The sequence below is a fragment of the Glycine soja genome, chromosome 8, assembly GCF_004193775.1.
Source record: "Glycine soja cultivar W05 chromosome 8, ASM419377v2, whole genome shotgun sequence".
In the NCBI taxonomy this organism is placed as follows: Eukaryota; Viridiplantae; Streptophyta; class Magnoliopsida; order Fabales; family Fabaceae; genus Glycine; species Glycine soja.
Genome location: NC_041009.1, coordinates 40,019,585 through 40,030,411, shown reverse-complemented (window position 1 = coordinate 40,030,411; position 10,827 = coordinate 40,019,585). Strand labels below are relative to the sequence as shown.

Sequence of the window (10,827 nt, the reverse complement as noted above, 5' to 3'; positions counted from 1 at the left end):
ATGGAGCAATCAGCAAGCCATTGTAATTTGTAAGAAGCTCATGGACTCGGGTCAAACGAGAGATATGTTAATCAACCCGGTTTAAATTGCGCGGTAACCCGAGATTCAGGGAGAAGAAGAGCACGCGGCAACAAAACATAACCGAAGAAACAAAACAAGAATCTAAGAAAATCACGAAACAGCACAATCTACGTGTCTCTTTCCCTAAAAAAAACCATGCAGCACAGAGAGATTGTAGGTTTCGTGATAGATGATTTTCCAATGGCCAACATTTTTGTTTTTTTTTTTTTCTCTTTTGGTTCCCCTTTCGTTCAATCCAGAGACACTCACACATACTCTCTCTCAACCATCCCAACGCGTTGCATCATCGAGCTGGCAATTCTGTTCGCAGAACTTGCGCAGTTCGACGAATCCATGTTGGAACATAATACAACAACAATCCATGTTGACGTTGTTGCTTTGTTTTATTCCTTTTCTCAAAACCTAGGTTTGATTTGCCAGAACCTGTTTCAATTCCATTCACGTTACCTCCGTTTAAAAAAAGGAGGTGAAGGGGTTTCAATTTTCTTGCCATTCTGAGAATTTATATTTATATATATAAACACATTATATATATAGATTAATATGAGTACAAAACATACCGAAGAGGACAATGATTCTTCTTATCTAACTATACCTAACAAAGATAAAAGGAAACAAAAGAGTTCTCATGATAATGACAAGGAATCGGCTCCATCTCCAAAGCCTCCTGATTTAGATACTCAGGAGAGTGCTCCGTCCAACTCCCCACCGCCATCACCACCGCCACCACCGCCTCAGTTGAAACTGCCAATATTATCACCACCTCGGTTGAAACCTTCCTCAATATCATTGTTGTCACCACCATCTAAAGATTTAAGTGGATCACCATCATGGTCACCGCCACCTCCACCATCACGGTCACCATCACCTCCATCATCCTTGTCATTGCTTTCATCGTCATCACCCCCACCACCACCTTCATCACCCCCACCACCACCTTCATCGCCCCCACCACCACCACCACCTTCATCACCCCCACCACCACCTTCATCGCCCGCACCACCACAATCAGTGCCATTGCGCAATAACGGCAATCCTTCTCCTCCTCCTCCTTATTATCCACGTAAACAGTCATCGCCACAATTCCATGCTCCACCTCCTCCTTCTTCGCTTCCTCGTAATGCACCCTCCAATGATTCAACTCCGCGAACCTCTGACAAGCCACGATCAGGCCACCATGGCAAGCATGGTGGTGCTACTTCTTCCCATACAAACTCAACGGGTTCTTCTCCCAATCAAACCTCTTCTGATGATAATTCAGAAAAATATATTGGCTACACACTCATTGGGATTTTTGCTGTTGCCTTGGTTGCCCTAGCTGTATCTCTTGTTTTCGTGTTTAAGAAGAAAAAATCAAGAGGGGATGCCCATGTTACACCCTATATGCCACCCCTTAATATTCATGTAAAATCAGGTAATCATCTGTACTCATTTTACTTAGGATAAAAGTATAAAACCTAGATTCATTTTAACAGGAATATTGTTGTTGGTGTTGTTCTTCCATAAAAAGGTGGTCAAGAATCATCATAGTGCTAACTAATCTCTGCGTGACATGTAACGAAGTGTAGTTAATTCTTTCTAATAACTTGAAAAACTTGAATACGTCTTACATAGAGATTGTCTATCTGGGATCATAAACTCATGATGGTTCAAGACTACCTAACAATTTCTCCTTTTTAGGATAACCCTAGTGGTCGATAAAATGCAGGTTTTGATTGAAGAATAATATCAACTACCATTATCGTTAAGTTGTCATTTTAGCTATCAACAATACTATTTTGTATGAATGAGTTTTTTTCTTCTTCTGGAAATTGTAACAAATAATTTTTTAACTAATAAGGAGAGGAGTGAGTGTCTGAATAGGGAGAGAAATTATGGTTTTGAGAGAGAGAAATTTCACTTTCATGCATGTCTTTCACCACAAGTTTTCATACCAATCAGCATCTCTCTTTTCTTATTCATTGCCTTGCTACGTTTGATTTTCTTGTCTAATTGTGATGGCCATCAGGTGTTAATGGGCATTACTATGTACAGCAGCCTATCCCATCACCTCCCCTTGCAAACAACTATGGAAATGGGAATGCGAGCATGCACCATTTAGGAGCTTCTTTCGACTCAGCTCAGTTCAAAAGTGCTCAGATAGTTTTTACCTATGAAATGGTTATGGAAATGACCAATGCCTTTTCTACTCAAAATGTTATTGGGGAAGGAGGGTTTGGGTTTGTTTACAAAGGTTGGCTGCCAGATGGAAAAGCAGTTGCAGTAAAGCAGCTTAAGGCCGGCGGTAGGCAGGGAGAAAGGGAATTCAAGGCTGAAGTGGAGATCATCAGCCGAGTTCATCATCGGCATTTGGTGTCATTAGTTGGTTATTGCATATGCGAGCAGCAAAGAATTCTTATCTATGAGTATGTTCCTAATGGAACACTCCATCATCACTTGCATGGTAACGTGAGTTTCCCTTGATTTTTTTCTTTGAAAATGATAATGGAGTTCATGTTTTCTCTGTATTTCATTTGGTTCTCATGATCATATATATATGTGTGTATTATTACAGCAAGTGGAATGCCAGTATTGAATTGGGACAAGAGGCTAAAGATTGCAATAGGCGCTGCAAAGGGCCTGGCATATCTGCATGAGGACTGTGAGCATATTTGTATTTATTTTCTTCTCTTATAAGTTCTTATAAAGAAGTTATCTAAACAGAAACTATATATCAAGGGGATGAACCTTAGTTGGTTGAGCATGGTGTGAGTTATTGTAAATACCTTGATAACTGTTTTTGATTATTATGGATAAAAAAAAACCTGTATATTCTTCCAGTGGAATGCAACATTTAAAAAAAAAGTGACAGATAGGGAAATAATTGTGCTAATTGTGTGTGGAAAATCTGATCTGCACAATTTAATTTTAGGGGGAAACCAAACGGTTTAAGTGAGCTTGGTTAAGCTGTACATTATATGATGTGTGTAGGTTTTCAAGTGATGTGTTTTCTTTTATCGACAAATATTAGTTGTTAGTATTGTTAGTTTATGTAAGCAGAGGGATTCGAACTCGCAACCTCTCTCCTCTTCTCTTCTTCCATCATCACTAGACCAACCTTATATCTCCTTTCAAGTGTTAGAAAGTAGTGTTAACAATAACATGATACAAGTGAATATACCCGTAATCCTTGTCAACCGAGTCATAATTTTCTGCAATCTGAAGACACTCCTAGCTACCATGTAATTCTGGGTTAACAGATCATTAATTCTTAACTTGTTATCATATCATCCCTTAACTGTGCATGATGTTTGATGGAAGTTACAAGAAGGATAAGGGATGTACTGATGTAGAAAATTTTTCTGAAGCAGAGAACTGTCCCAAAGCCTATAAGATCTTACAAGTTACAATTGAATACCTCTTAAATCTCAATAGTGTTATGAAGTTAATTTCACGCTTTAAGAAAGATCTGTGTTACTTTTGAGTCACTTTGTCTATCTATGTTTTTATTGTATTTTAAGGAGAATAGAAATGTTGACAATGCTTTGGTTTTTTGAACATTTCTCCAAACACCAGAGTGGTTATTATCAGAAGCAGAACAAAATTTTGGGAGGGAGTTGACAACTATACAAACCATCTCAAATACAAAGTAGAAATTTAGAAGAGGAGGCATATTTTTAACCTTTTTGTGGACTTAAGGAATTAAGTATGTGGACTTAAGGAATTAAGTAGCACATGAATTTTGTTTTTGGAAGACAACTCCCTGCAATCCACTACTGGATTTTTATATTTCATATTTTATGTCAAAATTTCTTTTGTCAATGTTAATTTTTCATTTCCATGAATAACTAAAGTATTTTATCTATCTCTAGGCTGCCAAAAGATTATTCACAGAGATATAAAGTCCGCAAACATACTTTTGGATAATGCTTATGAGGCACAGGTATGCATATATTTTGTTTCTTCATGTACTATGATGAAATTTATTTTTCAATCTAGACACAAATTTTCTCTAAATGCAACGTCCAGATACTAATTCACCCTTGTTTTAACACAGGTTGCTGACTTTGGACTTGCGAGGTTAGCCGATGCTTCCAATACCCATGTATCAACTAGGGTTATGGGGACCTTTGGGTATGTTTCCTTTGCCTTAACACAAACAAAGGATAATAATGTATATAGATTATCATGGGGGATTGGGACTTGCAGTGAATGGAAATAAATTTCTAGTTTGAAGAAGGAAATCTTTTGGAGGAACAAAAGAAAAATGCCTTATTCACAGAAATTTTGGTTTTTGGTACCTCATCTGGTCAAATAAAATTTCCTTAGTTGTTTTTGTTGGTTAGTGGTTATAACTTCATTATTCATTAGTGTTATAAATTTTAGAATAAAATAGATTTCAACTTCAACGAGGGTGGCTTAAGTTTTGTTTTTGAAAAAGGTCTTATTAATATTTTAAGGTTTGATTCTACTACCACATGTCGTATCTGTGACCCATCAAAACATGTAGTTCAATAATGTAGATACATTTGCTGGAAAACCTTCTTCAATAATGTCCAATAAAATTACTACACCAACTCGTTTCTGACTTTAATTTCAGGTACATGGCTCCAGAATATGCAACAAGTGGAAAATTAACGGATAGATCAGATGTTTTCTCATTTGGGGTTGTCCTCCTTGAGCTTGTAACTGGAAGGAAACCCGTTGATCAAACTCAGCCTTTGGGAGATGAGAGTTTGGTTGAGTGGGTACGAATATACCTTCTACATATTTTGAAATGTGATACATACTCTCCTCTTTGCACAAAATGTTTATACATCTTTCACTCTCTTCCCTTTTTATCCCATGTCTACATGTCCTATTGGGAAGAAATTATTGAATGGTTAGGAATCATCACGAATCTATGGTATCGACCAATCTCCAAGTTGATACGTAGTCAACTTCTTAATTTAGGAGAAAGAGTTCTATAAACTCAGCTATATATCGCGTGGAGATTGGTTGAAACTTGTGGTGATACTAAACCATATAAAAAATTCTCCCCGTGGTGCCTTTACAATAGATTTTTTGTGAATTAATGAGATGTAAATGCCCATTTCTTTAAATTTTTACCCTCACTTCTCACCTCTGTCTCTCTTCCCTTGCATCATCACAAGTCCCATTATGGTTTTGTAGTACAACTCATTTAAAACATTTGATGTTGTTTATTTAAAAAAGAAATCGCTTATTTTTATTAATTTCTTTACAAGCCATAGAAAAAACGATTATTTCCACTAAATTAATTGTTTTCAAACATATACAAGCTACTGCAAATAGGTGTAACCCCAGGAAAGTATGAAACACTCATTTCTCTTTTTTCCTTCCCTTATCTCTTCCCTTTCCTTTTGATGAGTACCAGAGACAATAGTATAAAAGTAGAAGCCAAGTTTATGGATAAAAATACTAATTTTAACAGTCCATTTTACAATAATCAAGCTATGTTTGTGTCACAAGTTAACATGTTCAATTGATGACTCTGGTTATTCTATTATGAGATTGTCCTGTGCCTACAGGCTCGTCCACTTCTCCTTCGTGCAATTGAGACACGTGATTTTAGTGATCTAATAGATCCAAGACTCAAAAAACACTTTGTGGAGAATGAAATGCTCAGAATGGTTGAGGTGGCCGCCGCTTGTGTTCGCCACTCAGCTCCTAGACGGCCTCGTATGGTTCAGGTGATAACAATACCAAAGATCTATGTTCTTGTGCATCCACCTACTATTTAAGTTTGTGCTTGTTATCATTTGACATGGGATGACTATCTTTGTAACAATTCTATCTCAACTCATTAAAGACATTTGACAAGGGTTAGTTAGTTAGTTACATATTTGGCAATCTGTTATGACAGTAGTATTTGGATGGAAACATTTCTGTTGTAATGTGACTTGTATATAACAGCTACATGAAATGATTTTCATTGTTGTATAACATCAGTTTTTTTTTTAAAAAAAAAATCATATGATACACTGATAATATTTACTAATGTTTCTTGTGGTTGATATCAGGTGGTAAGATCCTTGGATTGTGGAGACGAAAGTTCTGATCTATCTAATGGGGTGAAATATGGTCATAGCACGGTTTATGATTCTGGTCAATATGAAAAAGAAATTATGCTATTCAGAAGGTTGGCCAATGGAACCTTTGTTGATTCTGATTTTGAGATATATAGTAGAGAATACAGTTTGTCAAGAGACACCTCAATGACCTCAAGAGGATCCCACCAAGAATTGATACGACATAGTTCTAGTGGGAGTTTGAATCTAGAGCTATCAACATGCATAGGACCAGTATTGAATGAAAACAGGGATTGAGGGAAAGCACACAGCAGCGCAGCACTGACCAATGGGCATAGATATAATGGAGTTAGAGGCTGCTGCTTTTAACCCAATTAGATTCCCCAAATTCTTCTAATGGACCATGACACTGCATGACCATCAAACCACATCCCATCCTGTATAGAAGCTTCACTTAATCCTTTTTTCTCTAATTTTTGCTCTATTTTCTTTCCCTCTTTTTTTTTTTTTTTAATTTGAGGGAATGTTGGCAGCTTGTAAAAAGATAAGTTTTTTGAGGTCATTTTTTTAATCACTATTATCAGTAGATGTCTCTCATTGATGTTGGATTTAGAAGATTTGAGTTTCTTACTGCACATTTGTGATGATTCAATGATATTCAAAACAAAATAGTTCAAAATTTATGGTATTTGCAAGTTGAGAATATTTCTGCAACCATATTAGGCCTCAATCAAGAAAATGGCTTTGTTGCATAAGTTCATAACCATAGTCAGGAATTAGTAAACTGTTGTTGCCGGTGCCAAGAAAAAATTGGATATACAATTTATGCTTCTAGTACAACTTCTATATAGTTGCGTGTGTTGTTTGTTTACAGACAATAACCAAGTCCTTAGCTAACAAGTGATTTTTCAACTTGTTCTCAGAATTGATGACTTTGCTGATAACTGTGTCATTCAAGTGCTTTGTTTCTCACTTGTAAACGAAATTTCCATGTACAGGGTGTCCAAACTTTGAAAAGAAACTCTTACTTTCTTGAACTCTTCATATCACCACCATTTTCTCGAACTTGTTTGCTACTTTGCCTATCATCGCTTGTCTTCTGTATTAAATACTCTTTAAGTTTAGTTGGGTGAATATCCTGTTTGTTTGCCTGTAGAAAAAAATTTAATCTCATTGCATTAGGAAGGGGATCCTATGAACTAATGTAGTGAAGGGGGACTGTGAGAGACTGAGTGAGGTGGTGGGACAGAAGGATGAAATGAATGCTTTCGGATAAAAGTTCTAATCCATCTAAGTTTTTAAATGTTGCAGGTTACATTTTTTTTTTTCATGAATGAAATCTTTTCTACTTTTTTGGTCTCGCCCAAAATTGTGTAATCCCTTCACCTCTTTGAAGGGAAAAGAGTAGAGGAGCCATATCCAATTTATAAACCCAAACTGGAATGTGATAAGTAGTAGTTGGTGTTGGACTTGGAGTCCTGCGCCAAATTACCACAAATTTGTTCGTGTATTTTTATGGTGCTACTGCTCCATATATTCAGCAAATTATTGCACTTTGCTATGAATTCTTATATTCTTACCTTAGCCGTCAGAATGTTAAGGACTTTGCCATCAAGTGTGGTCATATTGGCACTATCCACCTTTAGTCCAATTGAATGTATAGCTTCCATCAACTTTGAGAACCCACCTTGCGTCTGCTCACTGCATAACTTAATTAAGAAATCTGTCTTGCTAATGTGATGCACTTCTACTTGCACCTGCTAACGTGTTAACAGATTACATTAGGTCACTAAGATATGATGTACTGAAATTTAGTTTCATCTAAGATCTGGGGAAAACAGTGAGGAGGTTATGCAAACTCTTGTACCTCCATTTGCATCTTTTTAGTGCAACCAGAAGAACTTTGATTAAGAGGAGGGTTACTTCTGGTTCCTTCTGGTTTTTTGCCTTTTGTTATCATCAATTGTGGCGTGTTCTTCTCACATTCCTGTTCTTCCAAATCCCTGACCTCATCTTTAAGTTCTCTTACTTGTGTTTGCAATTCCTTTATATGGTCAACCGCGTCGGCAAGAATTGCAGCTCTATCCATCTGCCAAATTTTAGTTTTTCAGATATTAGACTGAATTAAGAAGGACAAGCATTATAAATATGCTTCTAAGTTATGCAGTTTATCTACCTTGGTTATCCTTGGGACTAGAGACCGCAGTGTAAAAAGCCCTTTTTTTATCTTGTTCCTCCTATTCCTCTCTGTGACAAGATTCTTAGCCTGGTAAACTTCCTTCTGAGACTCCTTGACTGATTTTGATTCATCGTCTTCCTCATTGCTACAATGGGAACTTAAACCTCTCTGCCATTTCCCTGAAGTTTTGTTGTACTTGGGCGTTTCAGTTTTGGGGATGGGAGATTTTTTAACTGGTGGTTTCAGATATTCATGTGGAATCAAGGAAGCAAACTTTGAATCAAATGATGGTTCTTCAGTTGAAGGATTAGACCCACTGGATGGTCCTTCAATGCTAGGATGGGAGCTGCACTGTCTCGTTGCAGGCTGATGGACACTAGGAGTTAAAGTTGGCATGTGTGGTGACCAATGTGAGTATTGTTCCCTTAATGGCAGATGTTCATTGATGTTCAGACTGGTGTAGCTCTGTGCAGATATGGCTTCTTGCTCTAAAGAGACACAACCATGTGCTGTTATGAACTCTACGATATTCATATCCATTGGAATCTGAGAAAGATGAGCACTTCATTAACATAAGAGTTTTCAGTCAGAGGTGTTGTTTACAAGTATCAAGATTTATATCTACCAGGTTTTCAGTGAAGAGCTCAATAAGACCACCAACAATAGGGATCAAAACTTGGGTTCCAATTGAATCCTGTCAAAAAAGTGAGAAATTTAGTTTATGATCTTATTAAACATGGTGAGCTACCATTAATAGTCCCAGTTAAAATGTCAAATATCGTGCTGTGTCCATGACGAATTGACAACTATTGTGCAATATACATTTTTTATGTAACCGATTAGTTACTTTGGGAAGGTGATTGTTTCAGCCTGAAATTTTATCAGGGTTGCCACTGATTCTGGATGTCCATGTATTAAAATTAACTCAAAAGTCATAGCTAGTTAATCAGAATAAGGGAAGAAAATCATTTGCAATAGCCATCAACGAACCAAAGGAGGTACTAGTTGATGCCGTTACAAGCACTTAACAGATGTAAGGAAGTTTCTAGCAACAAATGGGGAGTTTCATGCTAGAATGGAGAGTAAGTATGTGACACCTTTATAAAAAGAACAAGAGGAAAAAAAAATCCCTTTCATTGCATTAAATTTTTATCAGCTGAAAACAAAAGAATCACTCAAAAGAGTAATGTAACATAGTCATTTAGTATTTGGATCAAACAGGTTATCTACATGGGACAAGATTCAAACTTCAGTAAATACTAAAATGTTGGTTTGTTTCAAGCAATATCAGGAAGCCAACGTGAGAGAAAAAAGAAAAAAGAACAACCAGTAAAATATCTGATACTTTAATCCATTGAAATTACCACCTGGGTAAGCCATCTTGCTTGTTGTGATATGGCAACCTCTCCATGCACACTGAGTAAGATAATTAACTGTCGTTAGTGTTTCCTTTCCTAGTTTCCTTGGCCAAATTTACAAAAAAAAAAAAAAAAAAACTGAAAATTTACATACATGTGTAATAAATATTCACACACACACACACACAAACACAAGTCAGAACGAGAGAGAGAGAGACCCAGAATAGAGAGACAATGCAAAAGGAAGCTGAGCAAGAGCTTTACAAGCCTTTGTTCTAACTAGATGCTGAAAATGAAAATGATCATCCCTGCAACTTTGAGCCAAGTTGCACACTTCACCCTTTTCCTCTTCAGGCTTCACCACATCAATGTTCACACTACAACTCCCTCTACAACAGCAACCTACCCACTCAATAAACCTACACAGTGACCAAAATGCATTCAAAACCCTGATTCCCAAATAAATGAAAAATAGTATAAAAAAAGAAAAAGAAAAAATGGTTAATGTAAATTTGTAGTAGATCTAGACCTTGTTGGGTCATCCCCATATTTCCAAACAACTACATAATCCCAAGCATTGGTCTTAACAAGGGGTCTAAGACACTCTACAACACCCAAACCACTCATATTGTGTGTCCTTCAAAATGCAACTTTGCTTTTGGGGACTTGAAACTTTTGTGTATGCTTTATGTTACATGATGGACCATTTCATTTCCATTTTTCATGTACCCTTTATAACAGTTTTCCCAAATTGAAGCACATGATACACGACAAGTTCTTATATCAATTACTACGGAGTGGTGTATCATTCTCATCAGTAGCATATCTCTGACACTGGGAATCTTTGTACCTGCCAGTGAATGAGTGGCAGAAGCTGTTTTTGACTAACTAACCGTGACTAGAAATACAAAATAGTAACCATTTTCAACAAGTTGCTTTGAAAGCAACCCATAACTGCACAATCATTAGATTCCTTTTATTAGTATTTCTTTTTTTCCTTTTGTTTTTTCTGCGGGTTGGATATATATTTCCTGTGGGGTCACATTTTATCATTTCCTTTTGGCCACACCATAAATATTTCGAAGAGAAATACAATTTTTTGAAGAGTTTAATAGGTATGTAGTACTATTTAGTGTATACATTATTAATTAATAAAAAATTATTTGTATGATTTTTAAGC

General features: G+C 36.5%; 3 protein-coding genes across 4 annotated transcripts; 2 read left to right on the top strand and 1 right to left on the bottom strand.

The window, feature by feature from the left end:
* The first annotated feature begins 268 nt into the window (after positions 1-268).
* LOC114423673 (leucine-rich repeat extensin-like protein 3) lies at positions 269-1,594 on the top strand. The gene has a single exon (XM_028390510.1). It carries the CDS (start codon positions 625-627, stop codon positions 1,525-1,527), a length of 903 nt encoding a protein of 300 aa, XP_028246311.1. The 5' UTR covers positions 269-624; the 3' UTR covers positions 1,528-1,594.
* Positions 1,595-2,090: 496 nt separating this feature from the next.
* LOC114423674 (proline-rich receptor-like protein kinase PERK12) lies at positions 2,091-6,688 on the top strand. The gene is made up of 7 exons (XM_028390512.1): positions 2,091-2,524; positions 2,636-2,722; positions 3,933-4,003; positions 4,118-4,194; positions 4,661-4,808; positions 5,610-5,771; positions 6,102-6,688. Exons 1-7 carry the CDS (start codon positions 2,170-2,172, stop codon positions 6,405-6,407), a joined length of 1,206 nt encoding a protein of 401 aa, XP_028246313.1. The 5' UTR covers positions 2,091-2,169; the 3' UTR covers positions 6,408-6,688.
* A 190-nt stretch (positions 6,689-6,878) lies between these two features.
* On the bottom strand, positions 6,879-10,510 carry LOC114423672 (transcription factor bHLH90-like). 2 transcript variants are annotated; one of them, XM_028390508.1, is made up of 8 exons: positions 10,177-10,510; positions 9,866-10,066; positions 9,657-9,705; positions 8,915-8,983; positions 8,287-8,835; positions 7,978-8,199; positions 7,691-7,870; positions 6,879-7,260 (listed from the first exon to the last, which is right to left on the bottom strand). In XM_028390508.1, the coding sequence occupies exons 1-8, from the start codon at positions 10,272-10,274 to the stop codon at positions 7,135-7,137; spliced, it is 1,494 nt and encodes a 497-aa protein (XP_028246309.1). In that variant the 5' UTR covers positions 10,275-10,510; the 3' UTR covers positions 6,879-7,134. The 2 variants fall into 2 exon arrangements, with proteins under 2 accessions (XP_028246309.1, XP_028246310.1); XM_028390509.1 differs by having other exon boundaries at positions 7,691-7,867; positions 10,177-10,508.
* Positions 10,511-10,827: the final 317 nt, after the last annotated feature.

Bases quoted from the DNA above. Each gene is read 5' to 3' on its own strand.
- LOC114423673 (XM_028390510.1), top strand. From the start codon at position 625: ATGAGTACAAAACATACCGAAGAGGACAATGATTCTTCTTATCTAACT.
- LOC114423672 (XM_028390508.1), bottom strand. From the start codon at position 10,274: ATGAGTGGTTTGGGTGTTGTAGAGTGTCTTAGACCCCTTGTTAAGACC. The intron at 10,067-10,176 runs GTCTAGATCTAC...GTCACTGTGTAG, and splicing joins TATGGGGATGACCCAACAAG to GTTTATTGAGTGGGTAGGTT. The intron at 8,200-8,286 runs GTAGATAAACTG...AAAATTTGGCAG, and splicing joins TAGTCCCAAGGATAACCAAG to ATGGATAGAGCTGCAATTCT.
- LOC114423674 (XM_028390512.1), top strand. From the start codon at position 2,170: ATGCACCATTTAGGAGCTTCTTTCGACTCAGCTCAGTTCAAAAGTGCT. The intron at 2,525-2,635 runs GTAACGTGAGTT...GTATTATTACAG, and splicing joins ACTCCATCATCACTTGCATG to CAAGTGGAATGCCAGTATTG. The intron at 2,723-3,932 runs GTGAGCATATTT...ATCTATCTCTAG, and splicing joins GGCATATCTGCATGAGGACT to GCTGCCAAAAGATTATTCAC.